This window comes from Patiria miniata, unplaced genomic scaffold, assembly GCF_015706575.1.
Source record: "Patiria miniata isolate m_02_andy unplaced genomic scaffold, ASM1570657v1 HiC_scaffold_16, whole genome shotgun sequence".
Classification (NCBI taxonomy): Eukaryota; Metazoa; Echinodermata; class Asteroidea; order Valvatida; family Asterinidae; genus Patiria; species Patiria miniata.
Window position 1 is genome coordinate 5890044 of NW_024037054.1, and position 21752 is coordinate 5911795.

Here is a 21752-nt window from a genome sequence, read left to right on the forward strand (position 1 = left end):
ATTGTACGACGTAAAATGTCCACTTGATTGGAATGCGACATGCAACAGACTTGTATCCGACACTAGAAGTCAAAATGGTGGACTACAGCAAGTGGGACAACATCGAGGTAAAAATGTTGTGTTTTTTTTGTTTCTTTCAACGTTTTATTGCTCTTTGGTGTATTATTCTAGGGAGTGAGATCCTCGGCAACAGATTACTTAATTATTGTGAAATTGTGGTGTGAAAACGGGGCACTAATTATCAATATAAGCCTGCCCAATATCCGGACAAGTAGGGCCTAGATTTCGAAATGCGACTTACAATCAACAATTGGAGATCGTGTAGTTACGGGCCCGTTTCCCTAGAAAGCAAATCCACATTTAATTTATTTTGAACTAGTTGACGACATTTTAGAACATGCAGGTATGGGCGATCGTGTAGTGTAGGGCCCCTGTTTTGTTTTGATCAAATTAGAGTCCAAAATGTTTTTAATTTTATTGCTCAAAAATCACCTTTAGTCTTTACAATCAAAAGCAGACTTTTCTCAATTCTAATGACACCCGTTTTGCAATTTTGAACAGATTCTTGGGGTAGAAATCACGAATTTCCTGCGCGGTTTGTGCCTTGTGATTGCCGTGTGTGCTCACAGTACAAAGCGCGGTGATCGCCATCTTTATTTTTGGGTCGCGTGTGTTGTCGCCGCGCTGTCATCGTCATTTTACCCCCAAATTTCCCTCGAAAAATGACAAACTTGTACATGTACTGGCAAGCCTAGATCTGAATATGCAGACACGTGTTAGTTGGACTTGACAAACCTTTTGAAAGTAGGCCTATACATGTACTTTTTTCCCCCTAAATCCGCAGGTCTCCGATGATGAGGATGAGACCCATCCCAACATTGACACACCCAGCCTGTTCAGATGGAGACATCAGGCCAGGGTGGACAGAATGGAAGAGGCAAAAAAGGAAAAGGAGGCCGTGGAATCTCAGTCACTGCAGTGAGTGCTTAGGCTAAATAAAAAACAAAACATGTTAAGCGTCCCCGCCCGCTTCCTTTTTGTTTGGAGGCAGCTTCCTTTTTTTCTTCTTTTTTTTCACACGAAAAAATGATATATTTTCAACAGTGACATCATTTTGACCTCTTTGTCTGTTGCATCTAGCCCATATAAAGCTGATATGTCAATCCTGTGTCCAAGTGGCGGCCATATTTTAAAAAAACAGCTAGCGGCCATCTTGAAAAATAGCCCGGTCGGGCGACCATTTTGGAAGGAAAAAAAGAAAGGCCTCCTTCCTTATCTTCAAAAAGCAGGACCCTAAACTTGTGTTTTGTTTACTTGGCCTTACAAAAATTGAACAGTTCTCATTTTTTGGGTCTCATTTAAGAGTGAGAATTTGTGTAGTAGAATTCAGCATTTAGATGCAAGTATTGTACTGATGGTATGTGTGGGGCTGTGTATCGGAACCGGATACCAGAGTACCCGACCGTTGATGTCAGGAATTGGTTCCAGATTATGGGATCCGGTACTTTAAAGGGAATATACAACATTTGCAAACATCGAAAAATAAAACTACCAAGTTTTTACGAAATACCTTAATAGGATGTTGGTAAATGACAGTCTAAAGCATCCTGTAAAATTATGGCACCTGGTGTGAAGTCATTTTCAAGAAAATGGTATTTTTGTATACATTTCCAACGGTGGTCGGCCGACCACCGTTGGAAAAACCTAACTATTTTTCAACTACTGCTTCAAATTTACCATTAATTCAGTCCAAATTGTGTTTGCTATTGGTTACATGTTCATGAACGGGTGCAGGCCAGCTAGACTGGTACCCTTACCTTACAATTTTCCGGCATCTGTAAATTGATCCATTTTATATTTAGTGGAGTCAGGGAACCAGACTACTTGAACAGTTTTGTGTTTTTGGTTTTTCCAGCATTTTCGAACACAAAACTTCAAACGCTATCTGTGTAACAATATTTGATCTATTATACTAACCCCTCAAATAATTCATTTCTGAAAATGACAGCAAAAGCCAATGATGTATATCCCCTTTAACAATTTCTCTACCTGATCCTCGGAATCACTTCAGTATTTAAAAAAAGTGACTCGTCCATGTTTTTTGCACAGCCCTCCAATATCTGCCGCTGTACTTTGGGGGTAAACCACAGTACACTCCAAGAACTGCCAAAGAGTATTGACAGAAAGCTGGGCCATGCTGTGAGGAAACTCTTTGGTCAACAATAAAACAATGAGACCAAAGTAAACAAGTCTGTTATGTCTGTTGTAAAATCACTTGGCTGGCGCGTCAAAGAATCCTCCAATGCACTTCTGCTGGAGTGCATTGGCATGCACACCTGACTCGGACAATGAAAAACAAAGCTGTGAATGTCAGTTGGGGGGAATTTTCAGAATGAAAGCCAGGCTGCATGGGAAAACAAAACAAATCCTCGTAAATAAAGGGTTTAATTTTCATATTTTATAGTGAACTTTGACATTTCGTTCTTAGCATCCTTATATTTTGTTTGGGTTGATTTTCGAATCAGATCAAAAGTGAAGCTGGAACAGACAAGAAAACAACTAGAAGCATTGAAGACGTCTGGAGAAGCAGAAAAGGTAAACAAAAATTAAATTATAAATATTTGTTGTATTTCTTTATTTCTTAAAACCCACTTTTAAAAGGTCTTAATGGAAAATGTTTGGGCGATACCTACAGCTCAGTGACAATAAAACAGTACCAAAAAACTTAGCCCTAACCCCATAGTAGAGCCTTATTCACACTAGACAAATCTTGAAGGGAAACACGGGGTTGACACAGGGTTGAAAACATGCAGCGTTTCACACTTGAAAATTGTCAACCCTGTGTCAACCCTCAGATTGATTTCACCCCGGGTTGAACTCAACCCTGCTGCAGACCAGGGTTGGGATTTTCAACCCGGGTTAAAACTCTCACCAGGATCCAAAACAGTAGTAACCGAGCGAAATAAGCTCGGCTTGCACGGAACAAGTGTGAAACGGCGCAGGGTTGAACGCAGGGTTGAAAAATTAAAAAAAATTAACCCTGTGTTTGCCCAGGGTTGAGTTTCAACCTGGGTTGAGAAGCTCTATTGTGAAAACGCTAGAGTGAATTTCTAGGAACCTTCCTCACTCTTGCAAATTCCAACACCATATGGTAAACTACACACAAATGTTTACGTTACATGTAGGGTGGACATCCTTTGTTTTCATGTAGTTAAGAAAAAATGTGAAAAATCTCATTTTACTCACACTGTGAAAACTCTTCTATTCCAAATTTTTTTACCATGATTCCCTTGAGTGTTTCTCTTCATTCTGCGAGACATAAACCTAACCCCAAAATGCCTCAAAACCTGTTTTCCAGAGAGGGGGAAGCACTGTGTGGACGTGGGCAAGTCCACACAACGTATCTGAAAATTGGTTTATGTGGACATCTTTTGTGCGGAAGTCCACACAGTGAATGTAATGCTTGTACACAAAACCTGTTTGACTCTGTTCATTGGTGGTATGCCTAACCCCATGTATAAAGCACAATCAGTTTACTAGTACAGTCCTCACTCCAACAGATTCCAACAAACCCTGGTGTTGGAGTTTGACTGGATGGGGATTGTTAGCGTTAATGCAAGTAATTGTGCTATTGCCCTTCCCCCCGATATTATTGTTTCATCAGTGAGTGTTCATTGTTAATACATTCCAGATCAGCAAAGTTAAGGAAGAGCTTCAAGATTTGGAGGAACAAAACAGGAAGTGGAGAGAGAAAGAGGAGGAACTTGCCAAGAAGGAGAAAGTGAGTGTCTAGAAAAACAGCGTAGCCCCATAAATGTGTCTTAGATACTGGAATCCTCAATGTGCTAAATTTTCTGAACAGTCGCCTGAATTTAAAGTCTAGACTGTTTTTTATTTTTCAAATTTGTTTTTAAAATTCCGATTTTTCTGACGACCTTTTCCACACAAAGTCTGATTTTAAATAAAATTGTCAACGAATTTGATGAAAATGGCACCGCAACATCGGTATTGCGAGCGCAATTTTAATCTGTTCTCCCAGTCGTCAGGGCAGAGATTGTATGGTAGATGCACATAAGTAAGCCCAGATTAGAGTAGTTTACGACTGGAAATAAGTTTAAGTATTAAAGGGAATGTACATCATTGGCTTATGCTTTAATTTTCAGAAATGAACTATTTGAGGGGTTAGTATAATAGATCAAATTATTGTTACACTGACATGTTTGAAGTTTTGTTTTCGAAAATGCTGGAAAAACCAAGAAAAACAAAAATGTTCAAGTAGTCTGGTTCCCTGACTCCACTGAAGATGAAATGGATCAATTTACAGATGCCGGAAATTTGTACGCTAAGGGAACCAGTCTAGCTGACCTGCACCCATTCATGAACATAAAACCAATTAGCAAACAAAATTGGACTGAAAAAAAAGGTAAATTTGAAGCAGTAGTGAAAAATAGTTAGGTTTTTCCTACGGTGGTCGGCCGACCACCGTTGGAAATGTAAACAAAAATATCATTTTCTTAAAAATGACTTCACACCAGGTGCCATAATTTTACAGGATGCTTGAGACTGTCATTTACCGACATCCTGTAAGGTATTTCGTAAAAACTTGGTCATTTTATTTTTCGATGTTTGCAAATGTTGTATTTTCCCTTTAACATATGACATGATTGAAACTAGTAGCTTCATACAGAAATTCAAGGCTGTTGCACATATGGAATTTGACAACAATAAAAATCGACATGCTGCGCGATTGTCGGAGCTTTCAGATTTGGTTTGACATAATGCTGATGATCTTGATCTTTGAAATGATGATCTTGAGGATGGCGAAGAGAGCATCAATGATCAATTTCACTGGCAGTTGTTAGAAGAAAAAAGACAATAATGCCTGATTTGTCCCACATACGTTCATGGAGTTTGGTCGAATGGTCACGTATGGTGGTAAGTGGTGCACTTGTTTTTCAGACTTTTTCCTCAACTTTCTCAAGTAAGAAGTGATGAACTTCTGTGTGGACGAGTCCATTACTCTAACTGTAATTCAGGCTTTTTAATTTTATGGAAATGCTCAACATTTTTCTCATTGTAAAATTTAGTTTGGATCTAAAACAAAACAGGGTGGGGGGGTGCCCGGAAATTGGGCATGAATTGTATTGTGCATACCTAAATGTGTAAATGCGGTGCGGCCAAGGTTTCGGACACAGATTTTTGTTCGGTCTATTTTCTGATTTCATTCTCCACAGGCCAGTTTCATCTCCAAAATTTGGTAAAGTCCCACTGCGCAGTAAGCCATGAGTAACTTATACCCTTTAGGATTTACAATCGAAAAACATCTGGTACACTGAATTGCTCATAATGCTTGGTACATTTTAACTTTGAATTCTCCGGACAAAAGACACTGTTGCTAATCACATGATTCGGGGCAAGCTCTTGCATAGTTACGTAAGAGACGCTCAGCACCAATACATTTTTCACAATGGGTGAGAATGGCACAAAGGCACCAGACCATGCCGGAGCTGGGTGTTGCTAGCATAAGGCTTGTCCCGAATCGTGATAAAGTATCAGCCTCTTTGGTTGAGAGAATGCAAACTTAAAACGTGCAAAGCACTGGATTAAGTTGGTGTTCCAGATTTTATTCAAATTTAACTTGCAAATGTCTTATAGGGTGCCAGAAAGTTGAATTTTCTGCAAGTAACTGTTGCATTTTTGTCATTTGTGACCTCAGCTCACACCATGGAACGTGGACACGCTGAGCCACGACGGCTTCAGCAGCACCCGCATCAACAAATACACCCCCAGAGACGAGGACCTGACCGAGGAAGAGCAAGACAAGAGACAGGCCCGCTTCGTCAAGAAGAACGAGAAAGACATCAAGAAGTACGGCATGCACCGGAAGTGGGACGACACGGGGGAATTCCTGCAGCAGCACACGGATCTGGTCTGCGAGTATACGGCCAACTACTTAGTCATCTGGGCCATTGATCTCATGGTGGAAAAGGTAAAAGAACAAAAACATTGAAATGTTGGCGCCAGGGAGATGGAAGTTTGGACAAAACCTAGTATTGAATCAACATCTCCCTGACAAAATTAGATCATGCAGGGTGTCCCCCCAAAAACGGAACCCTCAAAGCACCGTCTATTTCACAGCTTTAAAAAAAATACATCGCAAATATCGATACAGATTTGGAGACTATAGTTCATATGGGTGGCTCATGCGTAAAGCGCTCGCCTCTCACCAAGGTGACCACGGTTCGAATCCTGGCCGCGGACCACATGCGAGTAGAGTTGTGCGTTGGTTCTCTCCTGTGCCACGAGGGTTTTTCTCCGGGCCCTCCGGTTTTCCTCCCTCCGGAAAAATCAAACACTTTTGATCTCAGGCTGTGCTCCGTGGTCATATATGGGTCGATGTGGCCGGCAGCCATAGGCGCCTTTACGTGCCAGCGGCCCGACCACGTTGTAGCCGCGTCCTTCGCAATTCAGCATACCAGCTGTGAGTAAGGATGATTAGCCTCCCGAATTATTGTATTATTATTAGCTTTTCAGTAGCAAAACCATTATCAATTGGGTGAGAAAAAAAAGTTTCGGTTGATACATCAACAAAATCCAGAGTCTGAATCCTAAAGGTGTTAGTTGAAATTACTTAGGGTGTACAATGCCTTGACATTCTTTTTAGGTTTGATAAACAGCACAAAACAATTATGGTCTAGGTGATACCAATGTTGTCCTGGTGGTCCCGACAACATTTTACCTAAATTTCAATACCGGATTTTAACCCTTTCCTTACCACATTGCTTATTGACTTGGCTGTCCCCAGAACCAAATTGTTTGCTCAGTCATGCGGAAATCACTAGATCGCGAAAAATGGACCACAAGTCAAAAACTCACTTTTATACAACCCAGATTTTCACTACCAAGGAGTGATTAAAATCAGTGGTGGTGTGTGTAAAGTTTGTTCCTTGAACTTAAGTCTTTTATGTGATGTAAAAATGAAGTCCATATGTGCAAAAATAAGAAAGTTAGGCCAAAAAAAAAAATAAGTCGGTCTCTGGTCAGCGCGCGTGTCGATTTTAAGCATGCGCGTCAATCTTCTTTTTTCTTCAAAATGTTCCGCGGTTGCTCCAACAGCGCCCTCTATTTCCGCACCTCCTCATTTTTTTTTACCAAAGAGCACCAAGGAATGGGAAATTGCACCAAGGCAAATGATCGAAAGCACCAAGGCAAATTATGGAGGACACCAATGTACATGGGGACACCAAAAAAAGCAAATAGTACCCACCTTGTCTGTACAATCCAAGCTTGAAGAAGAAAAAAAAAAAAGCAAAAAAAAAAAAAAACCGCGTGGCCGCGTCAATTCCGGAATTTTGGTCTGACCAGAGACCGACTATTTTTTTTTTTTGGCCTTATGCCTGTTTTTTTATCTGGTCCCAGTTTTCAAACTGAATCTTTTCACCACATGACCAAATGGCACTCCATACCTCAAATTGTGTGTGGATACTTTTGAAGCACTTTTCCTAAATGTTCATAATGGTATTACATGTACACTATGAATAATGTACACCATTGGAACGATCCAAAAACACTCTTCCAGCTGGTAAATGGTTGATGTATGGGCGGCCAACGATACCAACGTGCCAGGTTGCAGAAAAGCAGTGAATTAAATCTGTGTTGAGGGTGTTCTGTTTGTGTGGTTTCCTGGTCGACTAAAGTCGCCTATATGGTAAGCAGCCGGGGGGTGTTCCTTGTTGACAAAAGCTGCCCATGGTACGGAAAAGGGTTAAAAATGGTGTGTTCTCGTCTGTGATTCCAACAGAAAGAGTCGTTGATGGAGCAAGTTGCCCATCAGACCATCGTCATGCAGTTCATCTTGGAGCTGGCCAAGAGCCTCAAGCAGGATCCCAGGGCCTGCGTCCGTCCTTTCTTCCAAAAGTGAGTCACAACCAAGTGGATTTATTTGTTTTGGTCAAAAGCTGCCTCAAAATATTTTTAGTGCTTAAAGGTACTAACATTTGCAAATACCGGAAAACAAAGCTACAAAATTATTATCAAATACCTTACTGGACTGTTAGTGAATGACGGTCTCAAGCATCCTGTGAAATCATGGCACCTGGTGTGCTGTCCTTTACAAGAAAAGAGGATTTCTTTTTATCAATTTCCAGTGATGGTTGGCTGACCATCGTTGGAAAAAAACCTGACTTTTCTCAATACTGCCCCCAAGCTACCAAATCTAGTTTGTCCACATTTTGTTTGTTACACATTCATGAACGTGTGCACGCCAGCTAGTGTGGCTCCCTGACCTGATAATTCCCCTATGAGTATACATTTGTGTAAATAAGTAGGGTCAGGGAACCAGACTGCAAGAACAGCATGTTTTTAATTACTTTTTCCAGCATCTATGAACAGAAAACTTTAAACACGTCAGTGTAACAATATTTGCTGTACAATACTCCCCGAAATCCATCCATTTCTAAAAATGACTGAGGACCCAACCACAACTTTGCAACATGGGGACGTTTTCCATTTATCTCACTCTACAAACGTAACTAACCCTCCCATATTATTCCCACCCATCTTCTGCAGGATCAAGAGTGCCGACAAGAAGTACATGGAGTCGTTCCACGAGGAGCTGGATCTTTTCAAGGGGCGGATCCGGAAGAAGGCCCAGGAGAGGATCGAGAGGGCCGAGAAAGAAGCTGAAGAGGTGAGGACAGGTGAATAGGTTTATGGTAATTAGGGCTTTGTTTAAACTTTCAAACTTTGTGAATTATTTTACATTGATAATTAGGGCATTCAAAATCTTCTTTAAGAGTGTCAATTAATTTACCTCTATTAGGGCTCTTTGGATTACTTTAAACTTTTTGTGAATTAATTTACGTTTGTAATTAGGGATTTAAAAATTACTTTCATGTGCATTTATTCACTGGAAATCGGGCTTTGATGTTACTTTAAGCTTGGTGAACGTTGAAACTAAACTATTTTTGTGGCTGTTTTAAATGCATAAAGTTTGCCAGAAAACCAAACGATATAGAAAGTACATAGAAACTTTTTTTGTAATTTAGTCTTTAGGTGTGATGTGGTATTAAAGGTAATATATAACATTTGCAAACGTCAAAAAAACAAAACTACCAAATTACTTGACTGTAAGTGCATAATAGTCTCAAGCATCCTGTGAAATCACGGCACCTGGTGTACTGTCATTTTCAAGAAAAGTTGACTTTTTGTATCAATTTCCAACGATGGTCAACTGACCATCATTGGAAAAAAAATGCCTTTTTTTCACATGCTGCCCCCATTTCACCAAATTTAGTTATTCCACATTTTGTTTACAATCGGTTACACATCCGTGAACGGGTGCGAGCCAGCTAGTCTGGTTTCCTGACCTGACAATATCCCTGAAGTCTATAAATTATCGTAAGTAGGGTCAGAGAACCACACTTCAAAATCAGCATTGTTTTTTGGTTTTCCAGCATCTATGAACACCAGACTTTAAATAGTTCAATGGAGCAATATTTTCTATAAAATACTGACCCCCAAAGTTTGGAGCTGCCCCCTAGTCCAAGAGAATTTGTTGAATTTTCCCCCTTGGCTTTGTTTCTTTGAAGGAAATGGAACGGGAGAGACAGGCAAGACTAGGACCTGGTGGGCTGGATCCAGTAGAGGTCTTTGAGTCGCTACCCGCGGTAAGTTGTTACTATCCCTCCAAAATACACACTTATAGCTGAAACAGTTATTGGTCTTTTGATTTTTTCAAAAGATTTTTTCGTACTTGAAAAGCTAATGGACTATACTCTCTAAATACATGTATGTACAGATACTTGCAATGTATTTGTTTTAAGCTTTTCCTTTTTCCTACATGTTAACATCAGATAATTATTTAGTTATTTTATATTGCTATAGATAATTTCTTTTGAACAAGTTGCAGTGTATGATAAGCATAGTTATCATTTTTTTCCAATGATGTTGACATGAAATAAGTGTATCTGAACCGAACTGAACTGAATGACAAACCTAAGGAATTGTTTGAAAGGTTTACAGTATTCAGAAATGATCATCTTAAGTTTTGCAAGGAAAAGTTACATTTATTTTTCCTGTCTCATCCAGGAAATGCAAGCGTGCTTCGAGAGCAAAGACATCTCCATGCTGCAGAAAGTGGTGGGCACCATGGAGCCAGCAGACGCCGAGTACCACATCAAACGCTGCGTGGACTCGGGGCTGTGGGTGCCTGGAGGTGGGGAAAAGGACGAAGGAGGGGCGGAGGACGGAGCCAAGGGGGGCGTCGCGGGGGAAAACATCGTGTTGGATGATACAGCAAATGGCGAGGAACCAACCTACGAATCGGTATCAAATTAATTCATGTTACGAATACAAGGTAATGATTATGTTGTACCCTTGAATATCACTGTTACTGTTCATTATTAAAGGTATAGTCCATCATTCTAAAAAATCTAAAGAAGGGTGCTTAACAACTAACCTGATGAAGTTTCAACTCGGTGAATGCTGTATATTCCGAGAAAACAACATTCGAGGATTTCGACTTCAAATCAACAATTGCTGAATCATGTTTTGAGTTGGGCCTGAATTCAGCATCCGAGATACGTTCTCGCTGAGCCGATTGCAGCTACGCGATGTCGCGCACTGATCAAACAAATTGTAGCACCTGCGCACGCGTGTGTGTTGTGTCAACGCTTTCGCCGATTAAAAAAACATGAACTACCAACGGAAATTTCCAACGGTGCATCTTAGATGCACCGTTGGAAAGGCCTTCTTTTGTTGATTTCTTCAAAATGACAGCATGCCCTAAAGAATAATTTCACAGGGAGTTTAGTCCCCTTACTATCTTTCAACCAAGTATGTTTTTCAACAATAATTATGTCAGTTACTTTTTGGAAGGCTGCAAATGATGGACTGTAGCTTTTACGTGAATACAGAAATGTGTAAAGATTAATTTTTGCAGATTGGTGATCCTATAAAGGTTGGGGTCCACTTTTTTTCCTGTCCCTGTTATATCATCTGTGATTTTAGTCTGATGCACTCCTTAATGCAGTCATCCTCCAAGACTGATTAAGATTAGCAAACTACCTACAAAACAAATACAAAATTGTTTGAAGTCGTGGAATGGCAAATTACAAAGCACCAAGGTATTAAACAGGGACATGGACAATTTCACACTTTGGAGCCTAAATTTGTAGAATGACCAAGGTGCATTGTGTGTGTTTGGAGGGGGCAAGCACATGAGCACGACCATATGTTCAAGGTAAGCTGGCCTTTTGCTGTGCTTCATGCTTACGGTCGCTGTGAAATCGACGGAGGTTCCGTTAGCAGGAAATCGCCGCAACTCATGTCGCAACTCATGAGAGTTTGAATGGGAGAAACACTGATGCACGTTCGTTTGCTGGCAAATGGTGCGATGTGCACACATTTGACCCTCCTGCTGTCTGAACAGTCACAGACAGTCAAACAAAATCAATCCTCTTTCCCTGCCATGCCTTTTACACAGGCTAGTCACCAACAGTCAGATCCTATTTAAGCAAGCACTGTGACTAGTCAATTTCAGTCAACCGACAAAAGCAGGCAAGTGGTAGGCACAGCTGGCTTATCAATCACCTGCAGTCAAAGCATAGCTGTATCGAGTTACATAAACAGTCACAGCCAGTCAATATAGGCTGGGAGCTCTTAACTGCTGAAAACAGTCACTTGATTGATTTTGACTGAAAGGACAACTTGGCACAGAGTCTACCTGTATGTTTGCATAGGAGGGTTGGTGTAACTTTGAATGCACACAAACGCATGGCATTTTGTGTGAGCATCGGGTGTTGTTGGTAATGCATTCAAAAGGTTGCCTGAGGTTTCCCCAATTTTCTCTTTGTACAGGTGGACGTGACTCCACAAGATAGCAATGCATATTATAGCAGTATACATATTACGCATTTTCATAGGCAAGGGTAATAAGCAGATGACTGTACCAGTAATGTCAAACAACTTTCTGTATTGCTTTTTCTTGCTGGATATGTATAATAAGAACCTGATTTGTGGGTTCGCATGGGGGAATATTTGCAAGGCTTCTTGCAACATGGCCAGAGCTTATTCTGCACTCACACTTACACTGTACAACATCTTCCTCGAACAAGGTGGACGCCATTTTGTGTAGTGGTTGGACGTTATCCAGAAGGAAAGGTCCCCGAAAATTGACCTAAAATTTGGTGTTCTATATGTGCCACCAGCGTCGCAGCCTATTGTGCACTCGCACTTGTTTAAGAGTGTTACACTTCAGATATCGTGTTTTGACCAAGTTCTCCCAAATCCTAATTTTCCCCGTTATTTTATGTACTATCTTCCTCCACCGACTATAGCTAGCTGAGCATAGCTGCTTCTGTGCATATTAACTATTTAGGTTTTAAAATACGCTGTCATAACTTGCCTTCATGACGTTGAACCGACATTGATTTTGGCCTCAAAAGAAATGGGTTGTTACAGCAGTGCATAAAGATAGTATAAAACATTTTTGGATTTTTTTTTTTTTTTTTTTCAGTTCTGCCCAATTCTGAGCGTTTTCTCAGCAATTTTTTTCCCAAAGTTTTTCACCCACCTCCTAAAAAATGTTGTCCCCCTTCTCGTGTTCTACCAAGGGAACTCCACTGGAAATGTTTATGGGCTATCTGGCTGAAATATGCGTAAGAATAAAAAACGAGAGGTTTTTTTTCTCCTGAAAGGCCCACTGTACAACAGTGGTCAGCATATTTCAAGTTGTTTGTATAAAAAATTGACTCGAGCATATTGCATTTTTGTTTTTGGCCGTTATTCAAGATTTGACCTCATTAAGCAAACTTGTACACAACTATCGATCATCTACACATTATATGACTTTAGTAGGTATGTTATATGTTTAGCAATGTTATCACTTGTATAAAATCATAAACGGAAGTTGCCTTCAGAAAAAGAAAAACTATTTTTTGTTCATCTCTATTCTTCATTTTGTTTCTTTAAAATATCTAGTTGTAAAAAAGGACGATATATACAACAGTGAAAGACAACGGTCATAAAGACTAAAATACATAAACGGGACGAGACTTCGGAGTGAAAAATACAACTCAAGTTGCAATAGAGAAAAGTCAATTTTTGGCCAAATTTTGATAAAAATGTAAGGCTAACCCCTTGCAATTTTTTCAATTTTGGCCAAAATATGGATTTCCCTAAAACTTGTAGGGAAGATGCCTAAAAGACCCTAGAAGACATTCCAATTCGATTCGATGACAGGCGTGCTTCTGAAAAGAAAATTTCGCCTAAAATATAGTGCTAAATTGGTCCAAAAATTAATTTTTTTCCTCAAAAATATCCATGAAATCTGCCCTAATCTGCAAAATTTGGGGTATTTGAATAGTAATTGATGCTCCTCTTGCCTCTGAAAGACTTTCTGCGTTGTTTGGAGAAAAGTCAATTTTTGACCAAATTTTGATAAAAATGTAAGGCTAACCCCTTGCAATTTTTCTCAATTTTGGCCAAAAAATGAATTTCCCTAAAACTTGTAGGGAAGATGCCTAAAAGACCCTAGCAGAGATTCCAATTTGATTCGATGACAGGCGTGCTTCTGAAAAGAAAATTTCGCCGAAAATTTGGTGCCAAATCGATCAAAAAATTTAATTTTTTCCTCAAAATATCAATGAATTCTGCTTGAATCTGCAAAATTTGGGGAATTTGAATAGTAATTGATGCTCTTCTTGCCTCTGAAGGACTTTCTGCGTTGTTTGGAGAAAAGTTAATTTTTGACCAAATTTTGATAAAATGTAAGGCTAACTAACCCCTTGCAATTTTTTTCAATTTTGGCTAAAAAATGAATTTCCCTAACACTTGTAGGGAAGATGCCTAAAGGACCTTAGAAGACATTCCAATTCGTTTTGGTGACAGACGTGCTCTGAAAAGAAAATTTCGCCAAAAATTGGTACCAAATTGGTCAAAAATGTGATTTTTATTCCTCAAAAATATTAATGAATTTTCTGCCTAAATCTGCAAAATTTGGGGTCATTAAATAGTAGTTGATGCTCCTCTTGCCTCTGAAAGACTTTCTGCGTTGTTTGGAGAAAAGTCAATTTTTGGCCAAATTTTGATAAAAATGTAAGGCTAACCCCTTGCAATTTTTTCAATTTTGGCCTAAAAATGAATTTCCCTAAAACTTGTAGGAAAGATGCCTAAAGGACCTTAGAAGACATTTCCATTCATTTTGATGACAGACGTGCTCTGAAAAGAAAATTTCGCCGAAAATTTGGTGCCAAATCGATCAAAAAATTTATTTTTTTCCTCAAAATATCAATGAATTCTGCCTGAATCTGCAAAATTTGGGGAATTTGAATAGTAATTGATGCTCTTCTTGCCTCTGAAAGACTTTCTGCGTTGTTTGGAGAAAAGTTAATTTTTGACCAAATTTTGATAAAATGTAAGGCTAACCCCTTGCAATTTTTTCAATTTTGGCTAAAAAATGAATTTCCCTAAAACTTGTAGGGAAGATGCCTAAAGGACCTTAGAAGACATTCCCATTCGTTTTGATGACAGACGTGCTCTGAAAAGAATATTTCGCCGACAATTGGTGCCAAACCGGTCAAAAATGTGATTTTTATTCCTCAAAAATATTAATGAATTTTCTGCCTAAATCTGCAAAATTTGGGGTCATTAAATAGTAGTTGATGCTCCTCTTGCCTCTGAAAGACTTTCTGCGTTGTTTGGAGAAAAGTCAATTTTTGACCAAATTTTGATAAAAATGTAAGGCTAACCCCTTGCAATTTTTTCAATTTTGACTAAAAAATGAATTTCCCTAACACTTGTAGGAAAGATGCCTAAAGGACCTTAGAAGACATTTCCATTCATTTTGATGACAGACGTGCTCTGAAAAGAATATTTCGCCGAAAATTGGTGCAAAATCGGTCAAAAATGTGATTTTTTTCCTCAAAAATATCAATGAATACTGCCTAAATTTGCAAAATTTGGGGTAATTAAATAGTAGTTGATGCTCCTCTTGCCTCTGAAAGACTTTCTGCGTTGTTTGGAGAAAAGTCACTTTTTGACCAAATTTTGATAAAAATGTAAGGCTAACCCCTTGCAATTTTTCTCAATTTTGGCCAAAAAATGAATTTCCCTAAAACTTGTAGGGAAGATGCCTAAAAGACCCTAGAAGACATTCCAATTCGATTCGATGACAGGCGTGCTTCTGAAAAGAAAATTTCGCCTAAAATATAGTGCTAAATTGGTCCAAAAATTAATTTTTTTCCTCAAAAATATCCATGAAATCTGCCCTAATCTGCAAAATTTGGGGTATTTGAATAGTAATTGATGCTCCTCTTGCCTCTGAAAGACTTTCTGCGTTGTTTGGAGAAAAGTCAATTTTTGACCAAATTTTGATAAAAATGTAAGGCTAACCCCTTGCAATTTTTCTCAATTTTGGCCAAAAAATGAATTTCCCTAAAACTTGTAGGGAAGATGCCTAAAAGACCCTAGCAGAGATTCCAATTTGATTCGATGACAGGCGTGCTTCTGAAAAGAAAATTTCGCCGAAAATTTGGTGCCAAATCGATCAAAAAATTTAATTTTTTCCTCAAAATATCAATGAATTCTGCCTGAATCTGCAAAATTTGGGGAATTTGAATAGTAATTGATGCTCTTCTTGCCTCTGAAGGACTTTCTGCGTTGTTTGGAGAAAAGTTAATTTTTGACCAAATTTTGATAAAATGTAAGGCTAACTAACCCCTTGCAATTTTTTTCAATTTTGGCTAAAAAATGAATTTCCCTAACACTTGTAGGGAAGATGCCTAAAGGACCTTAGAAGACATTCCAATTCGTTTTGGTGACAGACGTGCTCTGAAAAGAAAATTTCGCCAAAAATTGGTACCAAATTGGTCAAAAATGTGATTTTTATTCCTCAAAAATATTAATGAATTTTCTGCCTAAATCTGCAAAATTTGGGGTCATTAAATAGTAGTTGATGCTCCTCTTGCCTCTGAAAGACTTTCTGCGTTGTTTGGAGAAAAGTCAATTTTTGGCCAAATTTTGATAAAAATGTAAGGCTAACCCCTTGCAATTTTTTCAATTTTGGCCTAAAAATGAATTTCCCTAAAACTTGTAGGAAAGATGCCTAAAGGACCTTAGAAGACATTTCCATTCATTTTGATGACAGACGTGCTCTGAAAAGAAAATTTCGCCGAAAATTGGTGCAAAATCGGTCAAAAATGTGATTTTTTTTCTCAAAAATATCAATGAATACTGCCTAAATTTGCAAAATTTGGGGTAATTAAATAGTAGTTGATGCTCCTCTTGCCTCTGAAAGACTTTCTGCGTTGTTTGGAGAAAAGTCACTTTTTGACCAAATTTTGATAAAAATGTAAGGCTAACCCCTTGCAATTTTTCTCAATTTTGGCCAAAAAATGAATTTCCCTAAAACTTGTAGGGAAGATGCCTAAAAGACCCTAGCAGAGATTCCAATTTGATTCGATGACAGGCGTGCTTCTGAAAAGAAAATTTCGCCGAAAATTTGGTGCCAAATCGATCAAAAAATTTATTTTTTTCCTCAAAATATCAATGAATTCTGCCTGAATCTGCAAAATTTGGGGAATTTGAATAGTAATTGATGCTCTTCTTGCCTCTGAAAGACTTTCTGCGTTGTTTGGAGAAAAGTTAATTTTTGACCAAATTTTGATAAAATGTAAGGCTAACCCCTTGCAATTTTTTCAATTTTGGCTAAAAAATGAATTTCCCTAAAACTTGTAGGGAAGATGCCTAAAGGACCTTAGAAGACATTCCCATTCGTTTTGATGACAGACGTGCTCTGAAAAGAATATTTCGCCGACAATTGGTGCCAAACCGGTCAAAAATGTGATTTTTATTCCTCAAAAATATTAATGAATTTTCTGCCTAAATCTGCAAAATTTGGGGTCATTAAATAGTAGTTGATGCTCCTCTTGCCTCTGAAAGACTTTCTGCGTTGTTTGGAGAAAAGTCAATTTTTGACCAAATTTTGATAAAAATGTAAGGCTAACCCCTTGCAATTTTTTCAATTTTGACTAAAAAATGAATTTCCCTAACACTTGTAGGAAAGATGCCTAAAGGACCTTAGAAGACATTTCCATTCATTTTGATGACAGACGTGCTCTGAAAAGAATATTTCGCCGAAAATTGGTGCAAAATCGGTCAAAAATGTGATTTTTTTCCTCAAAAATATCAATGAATACTGCCTAAATTTGCAAAATTTGGGGTAATTAAATAGTAGTTGATGCTCCTCTTGCCTCTGAAAGACTTTCTGCGTTGTTTGGAGAAAAGTCACTTTTTGACCAAATTTTGATAAAAATGTAAGGCTAACCCCTTGCAATTTTTCTCAATTTTGGCCAAAAAATGAATTTCCCTAAAACTTGTAGGGAAGATGCCTAAAAGACCCTAGAAGACATTCCAATTCGATTCGATGACAGGCGTGCTTCTGAAAAGAAAATTTCGCCGAAAATTTGGTGCCAAATTGATCAAAAAATTTAATTTTTTCCTCAAAATATCAATGAATTCTGCCTGAATCTTCAAAATTTGGGGAATTTGAATAGTAATTGATGCTCTTCTTGCCTCTGAAGGACTTTCTGCGTTGTTTGGAGAAAAGTCAATTTTTGACCAAATTTTGATAAAAATGTAAGGCTAACCCCTTGCAATTTTTTTCAATTTTGGCAAAAAAATGAATTTCCCTAACACTTGTAGGGAAGATGCCTAAAGGACCCTAGAAGACATTTCAATTCGATTCGATGACAGACGTGCTCTGAAAAGAAAATTTCGCCGACAATTGGGTCTCAAATCGGTCAAAAAATGTAATTTGTTTTCTCCAAAATATCCATGATATCTGCCCAAATCTGCAAAATTTGGGGTATTTGAATAGTAATTGTTGCTCCTCTTGCCTCTGAAGGACTTTCTGCGTTGTTTGGAGAAAAGTAAATTTTAAAAGTCAAGTATGGGCATTTAGCACTAGTGTCTATGGGAATTTTAATACACTGTTGCACCCGTAAGGGCACTTTGTATTTTCTCTTCATATCCACAGAGTTATTGTGAAATTAGGAACTCAAGATAAACACATTGTATTGCAATGGAATTTCCTGTAATATTTCGTCATGGTATTTGACACGAAATCCTAGAAACTTGACAGGAACCGCTGAAGAATGAATGTAATATAATTTAAGGAAATTGTAGAACGAAGGACGCTCCGTATTTTCTCGTCATGTCAACACAGTTATTGTGAAATTGGGAACTCAAGATAAACACATTGTATTGCAATAAAAAATTTCCTGTAATATTTCGTCATGGTATTTGACACGAAATCCTAGAAACTTGGCAGGAACAGCTGAAGAGTGAATGTAATATAATTTAAGGAAATTGCAGTATGAAGGACACTCCGTATTTTATCGTCAAATATGCAACAATTTTATACAAAAGAGGGTGCGCTTCACAATCACTGCTCACCGCACTCCGACCATAAAAACGAAATTATCTGCTTTTACGTTGTAAATTCTGTGAGGAAAATGGGCTGCGGCACGTGGCTTAATTACGCGCAGCATTTTGCTCACAGGCGCAAATGTCGTGTCTAGGGTTTTATTATATGTCCCAGTCATTGATCTACATATACACAGGCTGTGTATATGGAGATCAATGGTCCCAGATCAACGCGCCCTCTGTTGGAAGAATTTGATGTTGGTAATATGTACGGCACTGCTCTTACACATTGTCGTTTTTGTTTTTGTTGTTTTAATTTTTGGCTTCAACGGTTTCTGTCGAATTTCAAATATATAGTCACTTAAATCACAGTCAATTATGAAACGCAATTTCAAATCAGTGCAATGTGTTTTTCTGGAGTTATCGTCTCCACAAAGAGTGCTTATGATTTTTGTTCTTTTATAAGTGACTGGAATTTAAATTGAATTTTTCGCGATTAGTACACTGTGTTTCCTTACATCATATTAAATTTATTCTTAAATGATTTCCGTCGATTTTCGAACCATTTGTGTTCCATATCCCAAACAATTATTGAACGAAATGTCAATTCAGTGCACCAAGAGTGCTTAATTTTTGTTCCATTAAATGTGAGTCGAATTCGAATTCGCGTGTAAAACACTAAATTGTTACGACCATATCATTTTTATTTTCGGACTGTTTCTCGTGATATTCAATACACTTCTTACAAACATCATGGAAAATCAGTCAACAAAAATTCAGTTTAATACATCTTGTATTTCTTGAGTTGTTCATCGGAAAACGAGTTGTTTATTTTTGCTCAATAGTGCAGCATCGGCTGCTCTAGCGCTTTAATATTCTTTCAGTAGAGGACGCGCCAAATAAATAGTGGTCTCGAAAAATAATCTGCCACCACACTCGTTTGGGGGGCAACAACTCCAGAAATACAAGACGTATTAAATTAAATTTTCAAGTAGTGATTTATCATTATGTTTAACATTACGAGATTTAATTTCATAAGAAACCGTCAACCAATGAAGCTATAATTACCGTAACAATACAGTGTTTTAAGCGCAACAAATGCAATCCGAATGAAAGTCAATGTGGATTTTTCGCGTGTAAAACACTAAATTGTTACGACCATATCATTTTTATTGTCGAACGAAAATTCAGTAGTGCCTGAGAGTACTTGCTGGCTACTAAAATTGATACTACTGGCTGTATGTCTCACTGTAGGCTCACTAATTGGAGAAATATTCACATTTGCCAATTTGCATATTTAATTTTCAATTTACGAAACGTCCACATATGTGGACGTCAGGCATTTACAGTTGCGTTATACACTATATTCCTCATGAATTAGGACTGATATAAACTGAGCTGTGGACACGTGTCTGGTGTAAAATTCAACTTCAGTTGCAACATTTATTCATTAAGATGGTTAGTGATAAGCATTCTGGCAATAATTGCAGAAAATGGCAAGAATGAAATGTGGAAATAATGTAAAATTCCGAGCAGGCATACATGTCAATATTCCACTGACAATATCGAAATTCTTCAACATTTATTGAACATTTTGGTTCACTAGTACACAAACATCACATACATGTACATACTGGCAAGAATGACATACAACAATTAGTGATGAACACTAAGAAAAGTACAAAACAAAACAAGAATACAAGTATTTTCGAGATTGTCACTGTTGTTGATATAACATTTATAGAAGTACATGTACATTTATAGAAGTAGAAGTACAGTATAATTCCAAGTAATATCTCCCACCTGCAAATTCATCTACCCAGTGACCAGCCAACCACCAGACGTACTACCAGACAAACCAATAGCACTTTAAATCTTCAACGCATCCAGTCAAACAAAAACAACTATCTCCACTCGTTATACCCATGAACAATCCCCGAATGGAACCTCCTACCGGACGCTACTAAAAACCAACCCACACTGAACGCCTTCAAAACCCAACTAGACAAGATCAATATCGGCCAACTTTCCACCCATGCGCACTTCAAAATTTAGTAATCAACCAGCACCATGACAGCGTTACCTGCACGTGATAGCCCCACCATAGGCGATTGTGCAGTAGCATACAGATACAGATACAGATACATGTAGGTGCATACAATACAGTGCCACAATGCCTGACGTCCACATATGTTGATAGGCGCCCTTATCAATTAGTGCCCCGTGTCCACAAAAGTGGACAATTTGTTTGGCGATATAAATCACATAAAAATATGATATTTTACAAAGTAAAGTGTCCCCTTACATTCCTGAATCACTACATCAACATAAATTGGCCACCAACTGACCATTACTTAGAGAAAGAAGAATTTCTAAAACAAAATCTAAAGAAACTCACCGCAAAGCTTTACTAGTGGAGGCTGCCATTTTGATGAGTTGTATATAGCCCCCTCAATTGTCCACATTTTGATAGTTATGGTCACAAATGATCACTTTGGGTACAGAGATCACTATGCAATACATTGCAGTATTCTCAGATAGGCATGTATGTGTTGAAATGATGATAATAGAAACGTCCACGTATGTAGACGCAAGGCACTATAGGGTTTACATCTTGTATTTCTTGAGTTGTTCATCGGGAAACGAGTTGTTCATTTTTGTTCAATAGATTCTTTCTGTAGAGGGCGCGCCACATAAATAGTTGTCTCGAAAATTACCGACCACCAAACTCGTTTGGGGGGCAACAACTCCAGAAATACAAGATGTATTAAATTGAATTTTCAAGTAGTGATTTGTCATTATGTTTAACATGACGAGATCTAATTTCATAAGAAACCGTCAACCAATGAAGCTGTACTGACCGTAACAATACAGTGTTTTAAGCGCGACAAATGCAATCCCAATGAAAGTCAATGTGGATTTTTCGCGTGAAAAACACTAAATTGTTACGGCCATATCATTTGTATTGTCGCACTGTTTCTCGTGATATTCAATACACCTCTTACACACATCATGGAAAATCAGTCCACGAAAATTTAGTTTAATACATCATGTATTTCTTGAGTTGTTCATCGGAAAACGAGTTGCTCATTTTTTTTGAATAGTGCAGCATCCGCTAGTCTCGCACTTTAATATTCTTTCAGTAGAGGGCGCGCCACATAAATAGTGGTCTCGAAAATTTTCTACCACCAAACTCGTTTGGGGGGCAACATCTCCAGAAATACAAGATGTATTAAATTGAATTTTCAAGTAGTGATTTGTCATTATGTTTAACATGACGAGATTTAATTTCATAAGAACCCGTCAACCAATGAAGCTGTACTGAC

At 38.3% G+C, this 21752-nt stretch overlaps 1 protein-coding gene across 1 annotated transcript; it reads left to right on the plus strand.

Moving 5' to 3' along the window:
• Positions 1–10422, plus strand: LOC119722769 (hsp90 co-chaperone Cdc37-like). The gene is made up of 9 exons (XM_038193075.1): positions 1–107; positions 845–978; positions 2526–2595; positions 3692–3781; positions 5717–5989; positions 7802–7917; positions 8569–8689; positions 9591–9668; positions 10090–10422. The coding sequence occupies exons 1-9, from the start codon at positions 33–35 to the stop codon at positions 10336–10338; spliced, it is 1206 nt and encodes a 401-aa protein (XP_038049003.1). The 5' UTR covers positions 1–32; the 3' UTR covers positions 10339–10422.
• Positions 10423–21752: the final 11330 nt, after the last annotated feature.